General features: G+C 46.8%; 1 protein-coding gene across 2 annotated transcripts; it reads left to right on the top strand.

Annotated features, from left to right (window-relative positions):
* Positions 1 to 855: 855 nt before the first annotated feature.
* ERGIC3 (ERGIC and golgi 3) lies at positions 856 to 26709 on the top strand. Of its 2 annotated transcripts, XM_054081243.1 has the most exons (14): positions 856 to 991; positions 1064 to 1134; positions 1844 to 1931; positions 3054 to 3173; positions 6594 to 6687; positions 7817 to 7982; positions 8726 to 8783; positions 12603 to 12617; positions 15692 to 15723; positions 16360 to 16456; positions 17661 to 17725; positions 20381 to 20517; positions 21802 to 21857; positions 24590 to 26709. In XM_054081243.1, the coding sequence occupies exons 1-14, from the start codon at positions 904 to 906 to the stop codon at positions 24667 to 24669; spliced, it is 1167 nt and encodes a 388-aa protein (XP_053937218.1). In that variant the 5' UTR covers positions 856 to 903; the 3' UTR covers positions 24670 to 26709. The 2 variants fall into 2 exon arrangements, with proteins under 2 accessions (XP_053937218.1, XP_053937219.1); XM_054081244.1 differs by lacking the exon at positions 12603 to 12617.

Below are 26709 nucleotides of genomic sequence, written 5' to 3'. Positions count from 1 at the left end.
CCCTGAGGAGAAGGGCTTGGTGTTCTGGGGGATGAGAAGCTCCACATGAGCCGGCAACATTCACTTGCAGCCCAGAAACCAAACGCTGCCCTGGGCTGCATCCAAAGCAGTGGGATGAGCAGGGCCAGGGAGGGGATTCTGCCCCTCTGCTCTGCTCTGGGGTGACCCCACCTGGAACCCTGCATCCATTTCTGGGGTCCTCAGCACAGGAAGGACATGGATTTGTGAGAGTCCAGAGGAGGGCACGGAGATGATGTGAGGGCTGAAGCAGCTCCTGTATGAGGACAGGCTGAGACTTGGGGTTGTTCAGCCTGGAGAAGAGAAGGCTCTGGCGAGACCTTAGTGCAGCTTCCAGTATGGAAAGAGGCTCCAGGAAAGCTGAGGAGGGGCTCTGGATCAGGGAGTGCAGGGACAGAATGAGGGGGAACTGTTTTGAGCTGAAAGAGGGGAGATAGAGACGAGATCTTGGGGAGAAATGTTTTCCTGTGAGGGTGGGGAGGCCCTGGCCCAGGCTGCCCAGAGCAGTGGTGGCTGCCCCATCCCTGGAGGTGTTCCAGGCCAGGTTGGATGGGGCTTGGAGCAACCGGATCCAGTGGGAGGTGTCCCTGCCCATGGCAGGGGGTGGAACTGAACGGGCTTCGAAGTCTCTTCCGACCCAAACCGTTCTGTGATAATAGCATTGCCCTCCCACTTTGCTGCGGCTGCCGCGCCGCCCCGAGGCAACGCGCGGAGCGGCTCCAGAGCTGCCCGGGGCGGGGGGCGGGGCGGGGGCGGGGCGGGGCTCGGGCCGGGGCCGGGGCTCGGGCCGGGGCGGGGCGGGGCTCGAGGCGGGGCCGGGGCAGGGCCGGGGTTAGGGGCGGGGCCGGGCCCTCCCGGAAGGCGCTCGGGGTTGCGGTTCCGGCCATGGAAGCCCTGTGGCGGCTGCGGCGGTTCGATGCCTTCCCCAAAACCCTGGAGGACTTTCGGGTCAAGACGTGCGGGGGCGCCCTGGGTGAGGGGGGCTCGGAGCGGGGGGCGCGGGGTTCGGGCGGGCGGGGGCGCTGACGGCTCCGCTCTCCCGCAGTGACCGTGGTCAGCGCGCTCTTCATGGTGCTGCTCTTCTTCTCCGAGCTGCAGTACTACCTGGCCAAGGAGGTGAGTGCGGGGTCGGGGGGTCGGTGCGCCCCCAGAGCCCCGGGGGGGCTCCAGGGCTCCGCTCGCTGCCTGCAGGGAAGGGAGTGAGTGCGGGAATCATAGAATCCTGGAATCTCTGAGGCTGGGAAAGGCCTCTCAGCTCACCCAGTGCAGCCCTGGGCCCAGCCCCGCCGCGCCTGCTAAACCCCATCCCAGGGGCCGCGGCCACACGGTTTTTGAACACCTCCACTGCTGCAGTAAAGACATTTTTCCCAATATCCAATCTAAATCTCCCGTGACACACCTTGAGGCCGTTTCCTCTCATCTTATTCCCTGTCGCTTGGGAGCAGAGCCCAGCACTCACCTCCCCACAACTTCCTTTCAGGAGCTGCAGAGAGCGATGAGGTCCCCCCTCAGCCTCCTCTTCTCCTGAATAAAAACAGCCCCAGGGCCCTCACTGTTCCTGCAGCCCCAGGGCTCCAGACTCTGACCCAGCCTCATTGCACCCCTCTGGACAGCATCTCCACCCCAGATCCTGAGATTGTCTTTGCCGAAAGCTTTCCAAATGGCAAGCACCTGGGTGCTGTAAGCAGTGTGGAAAGCAGCAGCTTGGGTGTCTCACAAATCCCCCCTCTTAAACCAAGCACCTGAGCCAAAGCAATCAGGGAAAGAAGCTTTTGGTGTGCTTCCAAGTGAAACAGGGTGCTTTCATTTTTTCCCTTGTTCCTAGGTCCATCCAGAATTGTACGTTGACAAATCAAGGGGAGACAAACTGAAGATCAATTTGGATGTTATTTTTCCACATATGCCTTGTGCTTGTGAGTCAGACTGGTGGATATTGGGGGTAATTTCCATAAGTGCCAAGGGCCTGGCAGGCTGAGTGTGCCTGGTGCTTCTGTGTGCTGTGCCACTGCTGAGGCCATGAACAGGGAGGAATAGGGGATTCCTTGTACTCGTGCAGTGCTCTCAGCTAGGACTGCTGGGCACCCCAGACAGTGCTTCCAGCAGCGTTGGTGAAAAAGCCAGCATAGAGTTCTGCGGGGACTAGAGATCTGATTGTGTTATTGCTGGAAAATTTCAGTCTCTTTAGAAGGTTCTTGATGAAGCTCAACTTCTCTGTGATTTTTGTGCTTGAACTCTGACTGTAATGCCAGTGCCACATTATAACCATTCTCCAAAACATCTGAAGTCAGAACGAGCATTAATTCATTACCTTGAACTAAATTCAAACATTGCAGGATGAAGTGATGGAAAATTGTGCACTGGAACCAACTGCTGTGCATGTTACCCAGCTCCCTGTTGGTCTTCCCTGCCCCCTAACCTGCTGTAGGGATTCGTTTGGGTAATGTGTTGAGTTCTAAATGTAGGGAGCCACCCCAGATATTATTGTCTTTGCCTTCCTCATCAGTGTGGGAAGGCCAGGGAGGCTGGGACCCTCTGCCGTGTTTTGCAGAGAAGTTGTCAGACTGATAAGAGAGCCTGTAGCCAGCAAGCACATCCTGGAACTTCAACACCAGGCAGGGATCCTAGTCTTTGTTGTGAAAAGGGATCCCAATGAATCATGCTGACGGTGAGGGGGGTAGAGGTCAGAGGCGGCTTTCAACTGGGTTGTAGCAAAATTGCTGAGCCCTGAAAATGGTTATGGGCTTTGAGGGGCTTGGGGTCTTTTTTTTGCCTTTAAGGCTTTCCATGACATTTGGAAGCAGTTCTCCTTCTTCACCAAACCAAACCCCATGTTTGGAAGGGTCTTTTATGGTGCTGCAGCAAGTGTTGTATTCCCTGTACATCACTTGGCTCCAGCCATATGCGCTCTTCCAGTTTGGCCCGTTCTTTTCCCCCGTGAAAGACGCTGTGGTTTCACTGACTGAATGCGTCTTCTGCTGTCACAGGCCTTAACAAATATCTGCTTTTAATCTACTTTCCTTGCTTGCCGGTTTCAGATTTGAGCATCGATGCCATGGATGTGGCAGGAGAGCAGCAGCTGGATGTGGAGCACAATCTGTATAAGCAGCGCTTGGATAAAGCTGGCAACCGTGTGACTCCAGAGGCCGAGAGACACGGTGAGATAATGTTCTGCCTTTCTTGGACAGGTGCTCTGGTAGTCATCTCATCACTGTATGCCTGGGTGAGGTCCATGGGAGCAAGTGACAGCTGAAGAGCATTTAAACACCACAAACTCTTGGAAGAGTTTATAACACTCAAATCTGTTAAACTGCCAGATCAAACTCCTATTATTCTCACTTCTTTTATGAGGCAAATCTTTGCCTGGTCCCTCTGAAAGTATGACAAGAACTTGTGGATGCATTTCAGTAATAAAGCTGCTGAGTTGATGCTCTTTTATAACTAGAAATCAAGCAAAGCTTGACTTAGTTGTGTCTTTAAATCACAGTGGGCTGATAAATGGGGCGATCTGGTTGGAGGAAAGAGCCTCTCTGCCAGGAGGGCTCCAGTGCCTGAACCTTTCAGACTAAACTTGCACCTTCCTGCTTTTACTTTGTGTGTATTAGTGCATGCCTGATAAATATATTTGAGTTGATTTATAAGTTACAAGTTATAGGAAGTGGTCCTTGGCTGCATAAATCTCTCCTCTACATTTTTTACATGTTATGACTCATCCTTGAACCTTGATACCAACTAAAACCTATTCTGGCCAAGTCTAACAGTGTCTTGACTTTTCCTTTATAAACTTTGAGCTCCTTATTATCTTTTCTGTGAGATGGTGGAGTTCTGCCTGTCAGCATGGACTCAATGTGTTCATCTGTATGACTCGGATTTAACTTTTCTGTTCTTGAAGTTGAAAGGCTGAAGTAAGCCAAGAGCTGGACAGTGGGTAGGTACAAGGGTTTCTTTCATTGTTACGGCGGTGTTCTTACTGCTGGATCACTTAGCAGCCTTTCTGTGTTCAGAGGTTGTGACATTACAGATTTAATGTCTTGGGACAAAACCAGCCTTTCTGTATCCAATTCCCTGTTAACACGCATAGGTCTCCTGCCTTATATGTATTACATGAGGATTGCTTTGTCTGAACTAGTTATTCTGACTGCTCACATCATCAATGGAGAGGAAGGGAAGTGTGTAGGGATTGAACTGTCTCTCCTAGAAGAGGCATTTTAAGAAATGGGTGCGTTGCCTGCAACAAGCAGTTTCTCCTGCTGTCTGGAAAAAGCACACGGCTGGTTCAGTTTCCATCAGCCGTGCTGCAAGTTATATCAGAAGTACCCACCCATCTTCTTTCAATTCTGTGATTCTCAGTTTCTATTGGTAACGCTGACGTGCAGTCAGTTGCTTAAATGGCAGCTATTACAGTATTGACCTTAAATTCAGTAAAGCATACCCAAATTTTATGAAGTAGCAGATGGAGGCATTTCCTAATCATAGTTACATTAAAATAGTTAAGAGCTTAATGATTTCTGTTATAGGTTCTGTTCTGTGCTTGGATGTCTTATTCATTTCCATCGAACAACAATATATGACTTAACTCTTTATTGGTGATTCTTATCGTTTCCAACCTTTTAACCTGGACAGAGTTTTCCAGTTCCACATGTCATATCTACATGCAAGTTCAGGACCATGTTAACAGCAAGCAACCCTGCATGTAGAGATTTATGCGCTACAGTTTCTTTAGTGTCTAAACTGCTTAACTACCTTCTGGGTGCTCTCTCAGCTCAGCAGGCAGCTCCTGGTGGCATTTAAAAAGCTGTTGCTGGTTGCTATACCTTGAAAGAGTCCACGTGTTGTACAGGTGTTCTTGTTCCAGTGGTGGGATCATGGCTTTGACAAAGCATAGCCATTATGAAGCTGTGTTCTTCCTGATGTTAACTTTTAGTGTCATTACAAGATTAAAAAACACCGCTTCTTAAACAATTAATTTCTAAGGGCACTTCCAACTATTTTGAATGTTGTAAGCTTTAGAAGGGAAGTCTCACACCGCTCTTTAATAATGGGTGTATTTTCCTGAAAGTTTGTTTGCTTGATCATAACTGCTATGAAGCATTTCATCAAAGAAGTAAGTTTAAAGATTGATTTTTATGCATATTCCGTACTTCATAATGTCTCTTTTTTTCCTGTGGCTGATATGAAATACAGGCATATTTTATACTCACCTCTGTCCACCTGTCTTACCTCCTGGTGTCAACAAACAAGGCTCTAACAATATTTTATCCCCTCAGCAGTATCTGACCAGGTGCCTCAAGACCTTTCCCAGCACTGTTTATCCAAGGAGCTACATTTCCAAGGCTCATAGAGGACAGCAGTGCCTCGATAGCAAGCCTTGGAAGGCTCTTATAACCAAAGAGACTTGCTCCTATCCTCCAGGATTTGAGTTGAAACAGCCTGATTTTAAGAGACCCTCTTATTATAAGAGCTAATGTTTCTGAAAACTGGAAACGTAAAACTCAGTGGCTTGCTTGTTCCAAACTCCAGAATTTGCAGACTTCTGACATTTGTTTTGGTATTTTTGACAAAACAAAAGTCCTGTTTGAGTTTTCTCTAGGCATCTCCTGTCCTTTGGCGGGTGTCAGCTGTCACCAGCTCTCATCTCCTCTCTTACAAATCCACCTTCAGCTTTCTGCACACAAGGACATAAAACTCTGTGAGTTTGTGCCCCAGCTGTGCCGTGGCTGCACATTCACATGTGTGGCACAGACATTGGCAACATTAACTCATGAGGAAGGTAGAAATTCCTTGGAGGTTTCTAGCAAGCAATGGTTAACATGTGTGCCTTGTCAGCATTGTCATCCTGAAGAACTGGGTGGCAGTTTGAGGAGACTCCCACTCTGGTCTTGATTTGCAGCAATAACCAAGTTCCTAACATGTCTTCAGACAGGATGATGTGTTCTGCGCAGTTGAAAATAATGTGGTACAGGTCCTGTACCAGTCACAAGGTGACTGGGTCTGCTTTCGACAATGTTTTAAGAAAGCTTTTATAAAAGTAACATCTGATCGGTGCTCCCAGAAGGCATACAGATAGCCAGTTCATTGTGTGGAGGTGTTCTTGAGATGGCAGGTGCTACTTCACTGAATTACAGATTGGTTTGGGTTGGAAGGGACCTCAAAGCCCATCCAGTTCCACCTGCTGCCATAGACAGGGACACCTCCCACTGGATCCAGTTGCTCCAAGCCCCATCCAACCTGGCCTGGAACACCTCCAGGGATGGGGCAGCCACCACTTCTCTGGGCAACCTGGGCCAGGGCCTCCCCACCCTCAAAGGAAAACATTTCTTCTTGAGGTCTCATCTCAATCTCCCCTCTTTCAGCTGAAAATCATTATCCCTCATCCTACTTTGTTAATTGTTCCTACCTCACATGTTGGCAGGCTTTATGCATCCCATTTACAGTGGTCTTTAGGTGCTGAATGTGCAGCTTCTGACACAGAATCGCTGTGTTCATGTGTAGAACGATTATTGTGTGTAGAACCGAAAAAGAGTACAAGATAGCATTTCCAGATGTGCCTTATCACTTTGAATCCTCTTTTGTCTTAGAGCTGGGGAAAGAAGAAGAAAAAGTGTTTGATCCAAGTTCTTTGGATGCTGATCGCTGCGAGAGCTGTTACGGGGCAGAGTCAGAGGACATTCGGTAACCATTACACCTTTTTGTATCTTATTAGTGCTTGAATTAATGCAGTTATGCTGCATGCATGCTTTTTCCAAAATGTCTGTGAATGTCTGCATGAATCCTCCTGGGCACATGTTCATAGAATGATGAGAACTGCTGTGGCTTTGGTACACCTTTGGAAGCTGCACTCGTGATCATTAGGAACGTGCAAAGTGAGGTTATCTGGATTGTTAATATGTCACGTGCCTGTTTAAGGGCCGTGCGAATTGCACTGCCTTTGCAGTGGCACAAGGATTGGATGTCAGCAAGCAGAGCCTTTTCTGGGGTTACGTGGTGTCCAGAGGGAAGCAGTGTAAATTATTTCACTGTTACTTGAGCTCTCTTGGAATAAAACCTGGTTATGGCTTTGCCTTCTCACTTCTGCTGCAGTCTTTGCATCCTTATGGGAGCAAAGACCAGACGTCTATTGTTCACTCCTAACTCTAATTTCTTGTAAGAATGGATCTCTGATAGTCCATAGGTTTCGGATTATTCCTTAGTACTATTGTCTCTGTAGTAATTTGGCTTTGTCTTATCTGTCAGGTTATGTCCTTCTCCAGAGATGTTTCCATCTTGAGAAATTCATGATTCCAGCCTTCAGTTTTTTTCTTTGATCTAACAAAACATGGAAACAAGAAAGAAAACTGTTTTTTTCCAGTGCCAATGATGTTATCCGGGGTAGAAAATAATGAAGAAAGTTTGGCATTAACTCTCCCTCTGGTGTTGACAGTCTTGCCCTAAAAACAGAGGAAAGGAGGAGTAGAAACAGAGAGATGCTTTGTTCACATTGGGAGGTTCCAAACTGCTCAGAACTGTGCGACACAGATGTTTTTGTGGCACATTTCTTCGCCAAGGACTGACTTGGCTGTCTGAATGGATGGGCAAAGCCTTCTTCAGACTCAAGCACAGCATTACAGCAGTTTGCATCCCTATGCCAAAATCCCAAAAATATACATCAAGAAGCTTGAGCTCCTTCAGGAGCATTAAAGGCCACTATTTAGGATCCAGTCTCTGATGGTTGCTTTGTTGTCGGACTCAAGGATTCCAGTCCTGAGCTGGAGCATCTCTTTCTAGTGCTAAAGATGGTAAGATGGTGCTTGTGTGTTTGCAGGTGTTGTAACACTTGTGATGATGTCAGAGAAGCGTACAGGCGGCGAGGCTGGGCCTTCAAGAACCCAGACAGCATTGAGCAGTGCAAGAGGGAAGGGTTTAGCCAGAAAATGCAAGAGCAGAAGAATGAGGGCTGCCAAGTGTATGGGTTCCTAGAGGTCAACAAGGTGAGAGATGGAGTTTGCTGTGAACCTGCTGCATGGAGGTGATGGCTGCAAAGGCAGGGTCAGGGTATTCCTCTCCGTTAGGTGTTCAAGGTCTGTAACAAATAGGTTTGCACAGATGCTGAAGGTGGAATGTAGGATGAGAGCTGGGAATATTTGGGTCTTCAAGGCGGCGGGGGGGTGTGACTGCTAGTAAGGCTCGGGGAGGACTGGCACCCAACAGCCACATCACAGTCCAGGAAAAAGAGCTAACAACCTTTATTGTCTTATGGTTTGGGGGGGGTATTTCTTTTTCTTTTTTGTAGGTTCAGTGCTTTCTTTGTGCGGGCAGCTCATTTTCATGGTGCATACATGGGATTCCTGTCTATTGTTTTAAGAGGCTTTTTTACCCTGCTCAGTTTTCCACTCAGTTACTTTCTCCACTCCTTTCCTTCGATGCCTTTTTGTGTTTCCTAGAGCAGCAGTTAGTTTCCTCCCAACAGACTGAATTCCTTCTTTGTCCTGTCCATATGTTCAATATAATAACCTGCATAGGACAATTATCAGTATGTAACTATGGCTTTCCACGTGACAGCCTGTGAGGAACAGGAGAAATTCAGGGCTCTTTTAGGACAGCATCTGCTGACATTATTACCTAGGAAAGTGAGTTGCTCAGTGGATATCTTGTTTAAACAAAAATCTAGCAGTAGAACTGCTTTATTTCTATAGATTCAGACCTTTTAATGGAAGATTCCTGTCTCCTGCAGGTAGCTGGGAATTTCCACTTTGCACCAGGAAAAAGTTTCCAGCAGTCTCATGTCCATGGTAAAGTATTTTCTTTTCCTTCTTTATGTGACCATTGTCTTTGAGTATCTCTGCATGGCAATCCATGGTAACAGCAGCACTGCTTCAGTGAGGAGGGTGTTGTGAATGTTTCATTACAGAGGTTTAGAACCATCCTGAACAAATGGAGGAGTGCTTTCTGGAGGGGGGGAGAATGTTTCTGGACAGTCTTCCAGTCCCACTTATTCCACAAAACTTTGCTGCTCTGCTGTAAAACAACTTTTTAAGGTGTTCAGGCTGGGACCTGAGTATCAGTATCTCTGCAAGGGATATTTTGGAGAATGCCACAGGACAACTTTAAACCAATTCAGAACCTACAAAGTAAAATTTAAGTCATAAAGCACCTCCTCAAGTGTGAATATAACTACACAGGGGCCAGAATAATAGAAGTGGTTTATAGAATGACAGGATGGTTTGGGTTGGGAGGGACCTGTAAAGCCCACTGAGTCTAACTGCCCTGCAGAAGCAGGGGCATCTCCAGCTGGAGTCACTCCATCGTAGAAGGCCATTGGGTTGGTCAGGCAGGACTTGCCCTTGGTAAAGCCGTGCTGGCTGTCTCAAATCACCTCCCTGTCCTCCATCTGCTGTAGCATGGCTTCTAGGAGGATCTGTTCCATGATCTCTCCAGGCACAGTGGCTTGGCAACTACATCGGCCAATTCCCCTGGGACTCTGTGATGTGTCTCACCGGGTTCCATACTTATGTATGTTCAGGTTCCTGAGGTAGTCTCAAACACAATCTTCTCTTACAGTGGGAGAGACTTTGCTCCCCCAGTCCCTGCCTCATATCTTTAGCAGGACCTTGATTAAAAATATTTGTGGTTTCATGGAATGTTTGCAGTTCCCTCAAGCTGTTGAAGTGTGAAAATTGTAGTTAAGGTTTCAGAAAGAGCTTTAATATCAGCCCAATTTCCTTCCCTTCCTATCCCTCACTCCAGTTTAACCTGTACCCCTGAGGGCAGTGTGAATGCACTTTGTGAGAGTAACTACTGCATTTGGAGAAAACCAATCAAGCTTTTGAGCGTAGCTTCTACAGATGAAGAGGCACTTCTGTGCAAAAAAAAATTGCCCATTTCTCTCTACAGTATTAATTGGTGTTAATAATAAAATATTCCACTTCTTCCTGCTTTTTTGCAAGCTTTCGACTTGCTTTGTGTGCTTAAACTGTGTAACAACAGCCTTAGCCCAGACAGCACGTACAGCATCACAGCGTGTATTCAAGTTAACCGGAAGCATTTCTGTTCTCTGTAATAAGTGAGTTGGCTGGATGAGACTGAGCCCTCAGTGTACATAGAGGTCAGGACAGCTCTCCAGGCGCATGGGCCCCACAGGTCTCTGAACAACTGAGTTGAAAATTCGGTGAGAAAATACAGGTGAAACCCAGACAGGACTGAGTCACTGCAGACCTTACAGGCAGGGTCAGAAATATTGTTGTTTTAAGGACAGGAAAAAGGAGTAGGAGGAGGGATGATGGGCAGACAAACCTTCTGCTTTCTGTGAATTCTGTCGGGTTAAACGATGAGGAAGAAAGGCCCCTAATGCTTTTCTCCATGTGCAGCTATTCTCAGCTCTTGGGCTCCCAAGTCTGTTGCAGTCTGTTGAGGTCCTTTGCAGGTTCTTTTCCCATCTCACCATGAACCCATGGAAGCGTTTTGCATTGTGAAGAAAAACCACCTCCCATCGCCTGCTTGCTCCCACTACCTGTACCTGATAGCCTTTGTTCTCTGTTGGAAGGGAGTGAACAGTCACTGCCCGCGCTCTCTCCCTGCCTCTTGGGATGTCATAGACCCTGCCCACACCAGCCTGTGTGCCACATCATTCCCCTGACGGAGTCCCAGCTTGCACAGATGCTCCTTTGTGGAAACTGTTTGACCTCTGAACTTCCTTGCTGGGTTTCTCTTACCCTCTTTGCAGCTCAGCTTTGTCTGGAGGTACCAGAATGCAGTCAGGGTGGAGGTCCAGGCTAAGCATGATGTAGGCAGTAGTGTAATGATTTTCTTCCTTTTGTTCTCTCTTGTTTTCCTGGTTATTTCTAACCCATCCTTTCCCTCTTTTCCTAACCTTTTCCTGGGCAGTGTTTTCATGGCATCAACTGACAACCAAGGGGTTTTCCCTGATTCCCAAGGGAAATGGATAGCTCATAGCCTGATTCTTTTCTGGTACACAAAGCTGAAACAGTTTTCTACTTCAATAGAACCTTTCTTGATAATCCTTTTATTCTTTTCTTTTAAAGTTGACAGAAGGTTTTACTCAATTACAAATAACAAACTTGGCTAGTATTATGACTACCATAATATCCTCTTCTTTACTAGCGATTTAACAGCCAGAATCTGAAGGCACTGTTGGACGCTGCAGATGCCTCCAGCAGCCTCTCCTGTTTTCTATACTTCTTAGTGTTTTGAATGCTGTATTGCAAAAGGGGACACAGTCTTTGACCGAAGACTGATTGTCATTTTTTAGGTCTTCTCATTGGAAACCAAGAGCAAACAACACTAATTCTTTATTCTGCTGAGACTGCAGCCTTTCTCTGTTCCTTTCCTGGACCCCTGCTTGTTGTGGGGCTGTGACTATTGCACAGCCCTCCTACAGGTACCAGTTCCTCATCTAAGCTCCTCTGCCCCTCAACATTCTTGAAAAAAATAATGTGGGACTCAATCTCCATCAGTCAAGGACACCATTTCCATGTGGAGGAGATCCACATCTTGTGGTTGATTGCCTGATTCCTTCCGTTAGAGGGTGTTTGAGTGAGCTCATTATGACTTCTATCACAGAGTAGTATCTGCCAGGGAATTCACTGTTTTCATCCTCAAACTGAATGCTGGAGGCTAAGAATCTTATTTCATCCTCAGCATTGCTAAGTACTTTTCTTTTTACACTGGTAAACCCCTTTTAAAGCTTGGTTGTCTTGATGCTGAAAGACTCACCCATTTCTGTGCAGATGGACAAACTAGTTTCAAGTTATATCAAGTCTGTTTTGGAGAGCACAACAATGACATTTCCATTTGTCACTAGACTAGAATCAGTCAGAGCTCAAGTCAATACCAGTTGTTGGGAATGCCTAACATTTGTCAAGCAGCCATCTGGAGGTTCTCCATGCCTTCTGTACCTCCTCCACAGCTAACGTACCTTCTCCATACCCATATTGTGCAGTGTTGAATATATGTGAACAGTCTTTCCAAACAAACCAAAAAAGAGGTTTCTTAACCTCCTTTGAGATATGCCATCCAAACATACATTTCCCTTCCTTCCAAGTATTCACCTGTGTTTGGATCTTGCAACTGAATGAACAAAAAACACCTCCTGATTTTCTACCCTCTCCGTGCATCAGGTGTGATGAGAGAAGCACAGGACTGATGAAGAACAAAAACTCATCGCTCAGCTTTGAATGTTAGTGCATTGTGAATGTAAACCTTGAATGTGCTTCTGGAGAGCTTTGGTTGCTTCTAAAACAACCTTTCTGTTACCTTGAGACTGAAAACCAATCTAAATATAACCAGTGCTGTTACCTGGCGTGCTGCTTTAGAGCTCTCATAACAGATATGGACACTGTATTTTTCCTTGTAGTGATTAATTTCCGCATTTCTGTTTCTCTGTGACACCTTAAATGATTACTTGTCCATATAGCAGTCCTTTGGCTGGTTAGGGCGTCATTTCTTATGGCCTAGAAAGCACAGTGGCCAAGCTGTTCCACTTCCCCTCTTTTGTATGAGTTTTAAATGCTGCTCTGTCTGAATCTCTGAACCTTTTCATTGTGAGGATCTGAATATTTCTCTTTTCTCTCCTACTCTGCTCATTTTTGCAGTGCACGCTGTTGAGAGTAAGTGTTGCTGTATCTTCTTTTTTTCCCAAAAAAAACACGATTTTCTACCAAACTAATATAATTTCTGTGATTTGCTGTGCCTGTAAATCTCCTTGGGGAGGAGCTGTTAATCTAGGCGGGGGTTTGAGAAGATATCCTGAAAGCTAAAAGAAGAGCCATCCCGGGTCATCCTGTGGTAAACAGGCTCACCAGATGGAAAAGGTTGAGAATCTTTGTCTTAAACGATGTTAATATGTCTGTGTTGGAGGTGATGTGTTGGCAGATTGTTAGTTGCTGTGTACAGATAATGTGATTGGGGGGCGTGTGGTGACACGTTGGAGAGATATCAGCCTTTTGAAGACAGATGGGATAATTATTTAATCTCATTTTTGCAACAGGCTAGAGACATTCTCCTGAGAATTCATGCCCCAGACCTGCTAGTCTCAGAATGCTTGATAGGAGGTTTGTAATCTATTGGATGTTTTTAAGGATAATCATGAAGATTACAGACTGAGATATGATGACCACTCATAAAATCTGGTAGAGGCTCTGGCACTCGGCTTTGCTCACTCCCTCCTCCAGCTGCAGCACTTTCTGTGCTGCTCCCTGCCTTAATCCCCTCTTCATGATGCATCCTTATGCCACTCGTCACCTTCCTGCTGCTGTGCTTCTGTAGGATATTTTCCAATAGAAAATTCATCCCTGGTTTGAAACTTGGTGTCCTAGCTCACCTTGGAGTTGCGGGTTTTGGGCTTCTTGCAGTCTTAAAGCTTATTGACGAAGTCCTGAGTACTGCTAACCCTGTTTTACAGGTAAAGAACTGGATTTCAGAGTCTAAGGAGGCTTTGTGGCTGTTCAGGTTAGAAATGCGAGATGGGGAGTGTTCTTCAAGGGATCACAGTACTTGAAGTTGTGTTACTGAAACAGTGAAGAAAATCAGTTTATGTAACGTGAGACAGACTTCCTGATAAACCTAAGATGTTTTATGGGTCTCTCCATTTTACCTGGCTGGACACTCAGCTGTGGTTACGGAAAGGAAGGGGTGTGTTTATGGTTCTTCAGAAATAACAATCTCTGGTCCAAGTTGATAGTCTTTTAAGATCTTCTGTTCTGTTTCATCGTTTTGTTTGTACTCTAAGCAGGCTAAGGAGTTGTTTGTATTGTGGTAAGCAAATCGTAGAAACACAAAATGGTTGCGGGTTAGACGGGACTTCAAAGCCTGTCTAGTTTCACCCCCCTGCCATGGGTAGGGACACCTCCCACTGAATCATAGAATCATAAAATCACCAGGTTGGAAGGGACCCAGTGGGTCATTGAGTCCAACCATTCCTAACACTCCTTAAACCATGCCCCTCAGCACCTCATCCACCCATTCCTTAAACACCTCCAGGGAAGGTGGCTGGATCCAGTTGCTCCAAGCCCCACCCAACCTGGCCTGGAACACCTCCAGGGATGGGGCAGCCACCACTGCACTGGGGAACCTGAGCCACCCTCGCAGGAGAGCATTTCTTCAGAAGATCTCATCTCAATCTCCCCTTTTTCAGCTCAAAACCATTCCCTCTTGTCCTATCCCTGCACTCCCTGATCAAGAGCCCCTCCCCAGCTTTGAGCCTCTCACTATAAGAAGGACATTTAGGTCCTGGAGTGAGTCCAGAGAAGAGCAATAGAAGCTGGTGAAGGGGCTGGAAAACATGTCTTACAAGGAGAGGCTGAGGAAAATGGGGTTGTTTAGCCTAGAGAAGAGAAGACTGAGGGGAGACCCCATCACTGCCTACAACTGCCTGAAAGGAGATTGTCGATAGGTGAGTGTGGTCTCTTCTCCCAAGTGACAGGTGATAGGACAAGGGGGCATGGCCTCAAGTTGCGCCAGGGGAGGTTCAGATTGGACATTAGGAAAAACTTCTTCACTGAAAGGGTTATCAAACACTGGAACGGCTGCCCAGGGAGGTGATTGAGTCCCTGTGCGGGAGGTGTTTAAAAGATGTGTAGATTAAGTGCTTAGAGATATGATTTAGTAGTAGACAGATGTGGTTGGTCTTGCTGATCTGAAAGACCAGATCTTGATGATCTCAAAGGTCTTTTCCAACCTAGGGATTCTATAATGTAGCAGCACTTGGTGATCCGACTCCATCAGCTCCTAAAATAATAGCCTATGATTTCTGAAGCGTGTTTTTCTTTGCTAAGGTGAAAGATGAGGCCTGGCTTCCCAAGCATGTGAATTTGCCTGCTAAAATGCACATACTTTAGGATGATTATGTGACTTTGGATAAACCTGGTAGGAACGATGCTGAAATCAAGTTGTTATATTTTCATCCTGAGACTGATGCTTCTGGCATTGCCTAAAGGCATTTCAGTAGCCAACCAAAAGATACCCCTTGCCTCCCATTGCCCATATCTTGGCCAGATATGGGTCTGAGGTTGCATGATGCCACCAGCATTGTCCTGTCGCTGTATTCAGGAAGGGCAGAGGGAGAGCAAGCCACGTTCCTGAGTCCTAGCACAGGAAACAGTCAACTTGGACCCGCCAGTTTGCAAACACCCTACGCAGGCCATCCCTGCTGAGGCTTTCCCTTCCCCTTCATGTTCTCTGGGCAGCAGTGACCAGGCTGATGCGCAGAGCGCTGAGAGTTGCTGAGATGATGATGATGATTTCTTTAGGGCACTTGCATGTGATGTGGAAGCACACGGTCTGCTCAGTTGCCAGCTCAGCTCTGCTGTGCCTCTGGATTTTGCAGCAGTCAGAGGAGTTGTGGTGCGTCAGGTGGTGATGTTTTTCTTGCTTGCCCCTGGGGTCTTGGTTTTGCCCTGAATTACAAATACATTCAAGTGTGGACTGAAGTGCCTAAGCTGTGTTAACCCCCAGTTAAAGTTGCTCTCCACTCTAGCAGTGGCTAGGCTATGTCAGGAGGGGGATTGCAGCTGTTTTATCTACCCCATGCCCTACTGCAAGGAAGAGAGAAACCCAGGTGATTTTCTTCTCTTTTCACATCACAATAGAAATGAGAGGAGCTCTCTTATAAGCTAGAATAAGGTAAACAGAGGAGTTTGTTATGAAGTCTGAACTATATTGTTAAACTATTTTTCTTTTACAGTTCACGATCTACAGAGCTTTGGACTTGATAATGTAAGTGTTCCCTATAGTGTTCTAATTCTCTTGGTCTGTTTTCCTCCTGGATTTCCTTCACTTGGCCACATTGAGCTCCCAGTGTACTGATCTCGGCCAGATTCGGCTTTATGAGTGTGAGCAGAACCTGGGACCTGCTTTCACACAGGCTTCTGCAGTCTGTTCTGGGACATTTGTGTGTTGCTGGGCAAAGCTGTTTCACTTTTCCTGAGCCTGCCTTGCTCCTTGATCTGTGCTTCCCAGTTTTCTAAGGGGGTAACATTTTCACAACTGTTTCTGAATCTGTTGGAGTTGACCTTGTGCTGGAAGGAAAGCGGATAACACCCACACCTAAGGCATTGAGACAACTGACAGCATGGTGCTGGGTGGGAGAGTCTGCTCTGTTGATGGGAGAGAAGGGCACTGGGATCCAGGGCTTTCCAACGGGAAAAGGAGACATTCCACATCTTGGAATCTCCCATGAGTAAAAAAAGGGAGTAAGCGCTTTGGAGTTTACTTTTAGGATGCCCAGAGTAAGGGAGGAACTGTCTCTGTTCCACAGCCATGCTCAGGAAAATACACAGGTCATTAGCTCTGGCCTCTTCCCTTGCCCACGGATGCTGGGCTGTGTTTGAGTTGCTAGCCTTTCTGTTTCAGATCAACATGACGCATTATATCAAACATCTCTCATTTGGAAGGGATTATCCAGGCATTGTGAACCCTCTGGATGGGACGGATGTCACTGCACAACAAGGTAAAAGCCAGCTGAAATAAATGTCTTTTTGAGGGTCTGTATTAATGTATTAGAAGAGAACAAGAGTGAAGTTCCCAGTCTTTAACAAGAAACTTAACAGTGCTGCATAAAATGTGGACTCCTCCACCTTGTGCTCTTTCTGGAGCAGCTGCCTCCCTTCATCTGTAACAAATCTACCAACGTGTTTTGATTCCGTGACCTTTCTGAAAGGTCTTTTTGCAGTGTTCACTGACGCACAACAGCAGATACAGCTCATAGGTATGAAATGCATGCATCAGGCGTAGCTCAGGGAAAGCTGAGATAGCTGTCTAGCCAATAGGAGATAACCAGAAGATGCAGGACAGAGCAAAAAGGCCTTGTTGATAGTTCTGGAGAGCCGTGGTGTACTCCTGACCCTGATGCGCACACCAGTTACGGCTGAACAGCTGCGTGAGGTTAAAACATTGCTGATCCTTTCTATATAACTGCAGTTAGAATCGTAGAATCATGGAATGGTTTGAGTTGGGAGGGACAATTAAAGCCCATCCAGTTCCAGCCCCCTGCCATGAATGGGGACACCTCCCACTGGATCAGGTTGCTCCAGTCCTTATCCAACCTGACCTGAGACAACTCCAGGGATGGGGCAGCCACGACTGCTCTGGGCAACCTGGGCCAGGGCCTCACCACCCTCACAGGAAAATATTTCTTCCTAAGATTTCATCTCTATCTCCCCTCTCTCAGCTTAAAGCCATTCCCCCTTATCTTATCTCTGCACTCCCTGATCAAGAGATCTTCCTTTTAATCTCCTGATATGATAGAAACCATGCTTCTACTGTAATAAACTGCCCTGCTAATTGAAGGTGGTACATGATGCTCATTTAGAGTTGACTGTGTTTTCCTAGGGCTGTGATGTTAAATACAAAGATTTTCATGTGCTAGAACAAGAATTTTCAAGAAGTTGTACTGGTGAAACTGTAGCAGGAGAACTGGTTTGTAGGAAGTTTTCCATTTACTTTAGGTTTTGGTTGGCACAGGAATGATATTCACTTTGGCAAAAGGAAAACTGTCAGACACTAACTTCACTGTCTTAGAAAACCTTCAGGAGCTGTTGTACAGAAAAGTGTTCCCTGACAAATGAACAAAACCAATTTGTGTCACCTAAGCCATCAGTTAAGCTCCCCAGCTTTTCGCCCATCATTAATTATGTCTCTCTGTTTGCTTCAAGGTTCCATGATGTTTCAGTATTTTGTCAAAGTGGTCCCTACAGTGTACATGAAAGTCGATGGTGAGGTAAGTACTTTTTGTCCCTATTGATTTGGCAAGTGAAAGCCTTCGGACTTACTCCTCAAATCCTGACACTGACCGTATCTCACTTCTTGTGGAAGCAACACAATCTCTTCAACTTTCTTCATATGAGCACCTCAGCGGGAATAAAAGTTTCTGTGGTGTGATGTTATCTGTGATGTTGCAGCAGGGATGAAGCAGATTTCAGCCTCCTCCATCCCACCAAGATCACAGTGACCATGCCATCTTCATCATGTTCCCTCCTGGTTCAAGTTCAGAAGTCAAAGCAGCAAGGAGATCCTAAAAATATTGTTTGGAGAATAAACCAAGATCACCTTGTCTCCAATTTAAATTTAAACTCCTGTAGCCTCCAAAAGAGTGTGGCTGGATTTCCAGCCCTGCTGCATCCAAAACAGTGGGACCAGCAGAGCCAGGGAGGGGATTCTGCCCCTCTGCTCCGCTCTGGTGAAACTCCACCTGGAGCCCTGCATCCAGTTCTGGAGTCCTGAGCACAGAAAGGACGTGGATCTGTTGGAGTCCAGAAGAAGCCATGGAGATGTTCCGAGGGGTGGAGCACCTCCTGTATGAGGACAGGCTGAGAGAGTTGTGGTTGTTCAGTCTGGAGAAGGGGGGCTCCAGAAAGATGTTACAGCAGCCTCCGGTATGGAAAGAGGCTCCAGGAAAGCTGAAAGGGGCTATTGATCAGGGATAGGAAGAAGGGAATGGTTTTGAGCTGAAAGAGGGGAGATTGAGATGAGATCTTAGGAAGAAATGTTTTCCTGTGAGGGTGGGGAGGCCCTTGCCCAGAGCAGTGGTGGCTGCCCCATCCCTGGAAGTGTTCCAGGCCAGGTTGGATGGGGCTTGGAACAACCTGATCCAGTGGGAGGTGTCCCTGCCCATGGCAGGGGGTTTGGAAATGGATGGACTTTAAGGTCCCTTTCAACTCAAACCATTCTGTGATTGTTTTGGGACAGGTGAGATAAACAAATCACCGTGGAGAGATCGAGGTGAGGTAAAGATCCTGAGGACAGAAGGAAACTTGTGCACTCTTCTGCAGCCAGCCTAAGGGAGCAGAAAGCACTTCCTTTTATTTCATTCGTTTGGAACCACTTAATTTGGTTGCCATCGTTCTGTAGGGAATCACAAGGTCTATGGAGACCCTCTTTTTTAAAAGCCAAACTGAACCTGTCAGTAGTCATTGTTTGAACCCCCATACTCTTCAGTCAGCAGAACTGCATAAGCTGTTCTGATTCCTTTGCAAAGCAAACACCAGCAGAGGCAGCAGCTTTGCTGATGTGCAGATGTCTTCCTCAGTGCTGCACAGCGTGCTTCTCTAATCCTGTGAGGTGCCCTTAATCCCCAGTACCTCTGCCAACATTCCTGTAAAAGGTGGCTTAGCTCCCTCACTGTCTTCCAGGGTTTGGTTCTGTATCTTCTGCATTTTACAAGGGCTTCATGCCCAGCTTCACTTTAACATCCAACCAGTTCCCTCTGAAGTGCAACCCAGGGGTGGTTTGGGGGTTCGTTTGGTGCAAGGACTGATCTACCCGTGGATGAAACTACGCCAGGATTTGACTTCTTTGTCCTGCACAGTTTATAACGCTGGGAACTGACTACCTCAGGCTCATCCTGCTCTCAGGCAGGTACCAAGTATCCTTGCAATCAGAACAAGCTACTGCACATCCACACAACCTTCCAGTTGTTTTCAGCGCTCTGAAATGGAATCCACTTTCTGTGGATGATTGAAATTCCTGAAGTACAAAGGATATTTAATCAGAACCCTATTCTGGTGACCACCTCCCAGTGCCATAAGCAACCATGGCGTCAGTTTCTCTTGATCAGATGTCATGTTCTGCTGTAGAGCTGTTGCTCAGTTTCCAAAGGACATTTCCTGTTAAAAGAATTGGTTTTCATTAGTGACCAGGAGAGGAATCCATGCATTCCGTGATGCTTGTCCGTATGGTACCTGTGGATCCAAGTGTGCTGCCAGATGTGTACCAGGGCTGTTACACCTTCAGTACTGGGAACCCCCAAAGGTGGAGTTTGGTAAAGAAACTGGACAGTGTCATTCACAGCTTGAATTGTCATTTATATTAGATAGCTTATTAAGGATGATAGAACATCATCTCATTTTACAGAAACCCAATTTTCTTGCTGTAGGGGTAGGACTGGTAAGAACAGCATGGGGAAGAACGGTGGGGTGCAGAAGAATGCTGTAGGGTAACCTTTGTTTATGTAAAGATGGGTAGTCTGTGTACTTCTGCAGCCCTTGCGCTCTCCTGACTTTATGTATTATTTTCTTCTTTCTCACTCTTCAATAGACAGGACTTTCTCACGTTGGTGCTGTCTCCTGGAGAATGCTTGGGTGGACTGTGTTTTGGTAGAGGATGGCATGGACTTGGGGTTGAGGTTGAGAGGGACTGCTTATGCCATTACTTGCCAGCAAGAGACCGACACAATCCAGCATCACTCATTCTTTGGGGCAGCTGGAGCTTGAACTTATAGCCTGTAGTAAAATTTCCCCTGGTCCTGATGGGGCTCTTCATGGCCCTTTGTAACACCAAGTGGCCTCCTGTGACGTGGTGCACTGGACTCGTGTTTTAGCAGCCTTTCCTGTCCCTCACTGACACAACAGTGATCGCTGGGTTTGTTTCCTGCTAGGTGGTGAGGACCAACCAGTTTTCAGTCACTCGCCATGAGAAGATAGCCAATGGGCTACTGGGAGACCAGGGGCTGCCTGGTGTGTTTGTGCTCTATGAACTTTCACCCATGATGGTGAAACTGACAGAGAAACACAGGTAAGAGCCATTTCAGGCTGTATCATTCCCCGATTGATTTTGTCCTTTTGCATAGCTTAAACTCCATAGTTGCTGAGCCCAGACTGTGCAAATGCCAGAAAGCCATCCCAGCCCCGTCACGGGCAGCAGAGAAGCAGAGGCACTCCCCATTGCCTTTCCTCTCAGTGTGAATATCTGAAAGGGACTGAAGAGGTTGCTGATATTACCTGAAGCGTTTTAATCCAGTATCAAGATAGAGAAGGAAACTGGTGCAGTTAGCAGCAATCTGAGGTAGTGGCTCTCAGTTCAAACTTATTTAAATCCATTGGGTTGTTCAGCCTGGAGAAGAGACGATTCTGGGGGACACTTTATAGTGGCCTTCCAGTACCTGAAAGGGGCTGCAGGAAAGCTGGGAAGGAGGTTTTTACAAGGGTGTGGAGTGATTGGACAAGAGTCTTTAAATTGGGAGGGGAAGATTTAGTTTAGACATTAGGAAGAAATTCTTCATCCTGAGGGTGGGGAGGCCCTGGCCCAGTTTGCCCAGAGAAGTCATGGCTGCCCCATCCCTGGAGGTGTTCAAGGCCAGGTTGGATGGGGCTTTGAGCAACTGGATCTGGTGGGAGGTGTCCCTGCAGGAGTGTTGGAACTGGATGAGGGTTTTTTTAACGGGAAGACTGGATTCGTACAGTGTCTCCATCTCAACAGCACCTGCAGCAGCACCCACACGCTGCATTTGCGGTAGCTTTTCTGTGTGTTGCAGTCGGTGTGGAATCTCATTCTTCTTTCCAGGTCCTCCGTTAGTCACAGCACATAATCGCAGGGGCGTGGGAGGGGTTGTAGCTGTCCAGTCCTTTAGGATCATAATGAGGGAGAGCCAATGTCTGTACCTTAAAATGTATTTACATGTGCTTAGGTATTTACTTTGAGTGTTACAGCAGCCTGCTGCACATTCTGTTTGGGTAGGGATGAATAAAATCTTAGGGGTTAGAAGTCCATTCTTTTGGGTTTATAAATTCAGTTTTTGCCTCCTGGGGTTGCCATTGAGCTCATCATAGTGCGCTGCTCTAATGCTGCTTAGTGCTGCCTGGCAAAAGTATCAGCAATAAGCTCTATCGTTTAGCTAGTAGGGCTTATTTAATTGTTAGATCTATTAATTGTCAGCTGTTAATATTTATGTAATGCATTTATATGCTGCAATGAACATTATGATAATTATGAACTATTTTTTATTAGTTAATTGTTACTCCTCTGACATAGCGGTACCTGAGCTCATGGCAGTTGTTCAATATGGTTTCCTCATTCCAGGTCCTTTACACACTTTCTCACTGGAGTTTGTGCCATCGTTGGAGGTATATTTACAGGTACTGCACGTCACAATTGGTTTTCTTTCTGAAGAGTAGACATTTCCCATTTTACCCTTTCTAACGGCTGCATGGCTGCTTATGTTTGATGGGGAGAGATGATCTCAACCTTCAGGAGGAGAAATAGCACGTTCTGCAGAGCCACGGGAGTGGCATCAGATTGTAATGAGCCCTGCAGCCTTTCAAGGTGTTGTAGACCTATTGTAACATTTCATTTGATGAAATATTTCAGTATGATGTAGACCTGTTGTAACATTTTAGTTTGATGCTGTCAAATAATGCAGTCTTTCACATACTGTATGAAAGCATCTGTGCTGCTCTCTTGGCCAGTTTGGGTCCATAAGCAGTGCTGCTTCCATGTGGAACCCAAGTCATGAAATCTGTGACCCCAGGCTGCCATCGGCATTGCCGTGGCAGAGGTCTCAAGCAGTTGCCGGGCATGAGAGCTCCAGTGAATGCTCTGTAGGGATTAAAAGCAGCCCTCTCAGCTGGATTGGGTCTTGTAAGGAGAGGCCCTTCCTGCAAAGCTATCAGTGTCTGGGCATCATTCTCAGTCCTGGCTTCTGGAATTCGCCAGTCAGTGTCTGCTTAGCTTCAGGTGTGTGACAGAGCTCAGCCTTGGTCCAGCCTTGCCTTCAGGTTACTCTGAATCATTGCCGGATGTGTCCACATGGCTGTGAAGGGCCAGCCTGGAGATCTGTTCAGCAGATTGTACTGAAGCTGAGAAGCCAGCTACTGTATCATCTACTGCCTTATCACGCACCGGTATCACGTAATACCTTTATCTGCAGGGTTTTCCCATCACCTGAGGTGTCACGATGCTCAGTTAACCTGATGCTGCCAAATGGGATTTCTGTCTGTAACAAATTTGATGGTTTTCATTTCTGTGCTTGACTCAGGGAAAGGCTTTCAGAAATTATGTTCGTGCCAACTCCAGCAGCGCTGAGTTAACAACCAGTTCAGAGCGCGTGTTGCCATACGCCTGCTCAGACTCTGTTCTAGAGCACAGATGAAAACAGCTGTGTAACAGTTTCTGTGTTACAGCGTCAAATTGATTCTGTAAGTAGAGATAATTTCAAGGCAAAACAACCACAAAAGACAGCAATCTGAACTCAAAGCACAGATGGTAAGGCAATTAATTCCCTACTCTGCAGTAAAAAACAGAAGACTCAATTCCCATTTCAGCTGCAACTCTTTGCACAGTCAGGGTCAGGGCAATCCCAGCACAAACCCAGCCTGGGCAGAGAATGGATTAGAAGCAGCCTTGAGGAGAAGGGCTTGGAGTGCTGGGGGATGAGAAGCTCCACATGAGCCGGCAACATACACTCGCAGCCCAGAAACCAATGATGTCCTGGGCTGCATCCAAAGCAGTGGGACAAGCAGGGCCAGGGAGGGGATTCTGCCCCTCTGCTCTGCTCTGGTGAGACCCCACCTGGAGCCCTGTGTCCATTTCTGGAGTCCTCAGCACAGGCAGGACACGGAGCTGTTGGAGCAAGTCCAGAGGAGGCCGTGGGGGTGATCCAAGGGCTGGAGCACCTCCTGTACGAGGACAGGCTGAGAGAGTTAGGATTATTCAGCCTGGAGGAGAGAAGGCTCCAGGGAGACACTGGAGCAGCTTCCAGTACAGCAAGGGGCTCTAGGAAAGCTGGGGAGGGGATCTTGATCAGGTAGGGTGGGTATAGGACAATGAGGAACAGCTTTGAGCTGAAAGAGGCGAGATTGAGATGATATTTCAGGAAGAAATGTTTTCCTGTGAGGGTGGGAAGGCCCTGGCCCAGGCTGCCCAAGGAAGCTGTGGCTGCCCCATCCCTGGAGGTGTTCCAGGCCAGGTTGGATGGGGCTTGGAGCAACCGGATCCAGTGGGAGGTGTCCCTGCCCATGGTAGAGGGTTGGAACTGAATGGCCTTTGAGGTCCCTTCCAACCCAAACCATCCCATGGCTCTGAAAAATGTCTGTGTAGGGGTCAAGTAATCACTTATTTATTCCTTAGGTTAAGGTGTTGAATAAAAGAAGGAAGAACATGAGGCTTCATAAAGGCTTTGAAAACACCTTTGCTGATGAGCACCCTGTGTTCCTTCCTGGCAGGTGCTCAGGGTTCATATCCTGTGGAAGCCACTTGGATAGATACAGGGTTGTCTGGGGTTTGTGGTGTGGCAGACCCATTCTGAGCTTTTCTGTGGTCCGAAACAAGCACTGAATAAACAGCTCCCCTTCACTGCTGGAGAGCTTTGGGGGAAGTTTTGCAGAAAGAACAAAGAACTAAGGGCATCAGTTTGGTTTGCTTTGTGTCCTTGTTGAGTAAACATTGCAGTCTCCAAAGGCACCCACAAAGGGCAGCATCAAGTAGCTTGAACCCGAGCTCGCTTCTCAGGTTATGTGAACTGAGCGAGAAGTGGGAAAGCTGAGTCAGGACAGTGACATGGATAGGCGGCATCAGCTTCCTCTCCAGAGTTCTCTTGCCCATCAAGAAACACGTGTAGCTCAGCCTGTCTGCTTTTTGCTTCTCTGAGAGAGCTTTTTCTGGAGGAGCATGATCACCTCTGCCCTGCAAGCTGGATCTTGTCAGTCCTAATGGAATGAGGACTTTATTCCTCTGAGCAGCAGCTGGTTTGTGTATGGAGGAGCTGGAATGCCTTTCAACTGACAGAAGGGTCTGTGTTTGTTGTCCCTGGGAGTTGTTCACTCAATGGTGTGTGTCTGGCTTGTTCAATCTGGTTTTTTTCCCCTTTTAGTTGCAGGGTTCATTGACTCCTTGATCTATCACTCAGCACGGGCCATCCAGAAGAAAATTGAGCTTGGGAAGACAAGATAAATAAGCAACGACCTCACCCTTCACCCCAAATAAAAACTCTAAGGAAAACTATACAGGTTTTTTGAAACACAAGTGATCTTTGAGTGCACAAAAGAAGAGGTTTGGAATTACCATATGGCCCTGCCCACTCCTATGTTACTGTCTTGTCGTTCTTCGTTTGGCATCAATTTGTGGACAGAACTGCTTGGACTTTGCTGCTGGAAGGATTGGCCACCTTGTCTGGCTCTGCAGACCCTACTGGAAAACCCTGCCGCGTCAGACGTGTTCATCCAGTTCTGCCCTGCTCCTTGAAGGGGAAGCTGGAGATGCTGTTTGCCTCCAGGAATAATGTACTGTGTTGTCATCCGTCCTGGAATGGAGTGAGGTCACCATCAATTAAGCTTTTCAGAAACACCATCTTGCTTTTTAAATGTTTCTTAAAACTCTTTTCTTAAGAATGTTCTCTAAAAAATGTTCTTTATACCAGGCCTCCATGAAAATGTGCTGAATCCCATCCACTTGCCTTCCACTGCCCTGGGCCCTGCGGTGTGGAGCATTGCAGTTGCTCCAGATTGCTCTGCTTACGAAAGGCACGAGTTGATGTTTCAGCAAAAAGAAAATGTGTAAAAATTTAAAAAATTTTAATTGATTTTTAAATTGGATTGGGTTTTTCACTTCCCCTCTGTTCACAGTTTGAAATAAAGTCTGTTGCCTGGGTGTTTTAGTAAAGCATGTGGAAGAATAATTAAATTATTTGACCTAATCCTGGTACTGAATTGGGAATTATTAAAAACCACAACTACAGTGTGGCAAAGGACATAGGTGGCGTGGCGGGGTTTTCTCAGTGATCTACACAAGTGAAGTGCTCAGTATGGGAAATTATAGTGGGAGAAATGTGAAAATAATGAGGAAAAATAAAATATTATGGATTCCTGCTAATTTTGAGGCAAACTAGACTCACTCTTAAATCTCTGGATTTCCTTCCATATTGACTCTAAACTCCAAGCAATTGGTGCAGCAGTGCACCGGGAGGATGAGGGGCACAGGGTCAGGTAGCACAAAGTTGGTTTAGAAGCCAGTGGAAAATTGGGTTTGTTTGTGTTTTTGCTTTGTTTGTTTTGCTTTTTTTTTTTTTTATTAATTGCACTTATCCACAAATCGGGGAATATAAAAAAATCTGTGGTTTGTTCTATCAGGAGAGAAGCGATTTGAGGTGTGGGCAGGGCGACCAATCCATCTCCAAGCTAAAATACTGAAGAAAATGGGGTTGTAAAACAAAAAAATACATTTGAAACAAGGATCTTTAATAAATCCATTGTCTCAGGGTCATACAGTGCTGCTACAATGGGAGGAAGGGACCACGGTATCTATGTTTTATCAGGAAGCTGAATAGCTTCAACACTCAGCAGAGCACACAGCTTGGTAGGTCAGTGGAAGGATGCTCAGAGGGGGGAGATGAATGGAAATAGTGCAGCAGGAGCTTAACCCCCACTTTAACAACGCCCAGCTACTTTGTCTTTGGGAAGACAACCCCTTGTCTTTGGTAAGGGAGCCAATGGCAGCTCTAAACCGCAGAAAAGCATGAGAGAGCATCACACAGGGCAATGCTCAGCACCCAGGGAAAGCACAGGGACTCTCTATGGGAAACAGGATATAATGGTAGAAGACACACAAATGAAGAGTCTACCTGCAGAAGCAGAAGATCAATGGAGCTAGTAGTTATTTCAAGTAGACAGTAGGAGAGATCAAGGAGTAGGAGAGCTCTGATGATTTTAACAGACTGAAAGACCAAGTGACTGATAGCCACGGCGGAGCTGAGTCTGTGCCAAATGTTTGCGTTTGTGATTGAAAGTAGGAAAAGACATCCTATCAGCTTGGCTGTAGAGGGGAAAACCTCCCAGGGTCTGTAGGGTGAGGATGAGATAGGTTGGAACAGGCTGCCCAGAGCAGTGGTGGCTTCCCCCTCCTGGAGGTGTCCCAGGGCAGGTTGGATGGGGCTTGGAGCAACTGGAGCCGTCGGGAGGTGTCCCTGCGCTTGGCAGGGAGGTAGAACTGGATTGG

The sequence above is a fragment of the Cuculus canorus genome, chromosome 16, assembly GCF_017976375.1.
Source record: "Cuculus canorus isolate bCucCan1 chromosome 16, bCucCan1.pri, whole genome shotgun sequence".
Taxonomy (NCBI): Eukaryota; Metazoa; Chordata; class Aves; order Cuculiformes; family Cuculidae; genus Cuculus; species Cuculus canorus.
This window is presented reverse-complemented; position numbering and strand designations above follow the sequence as displayed.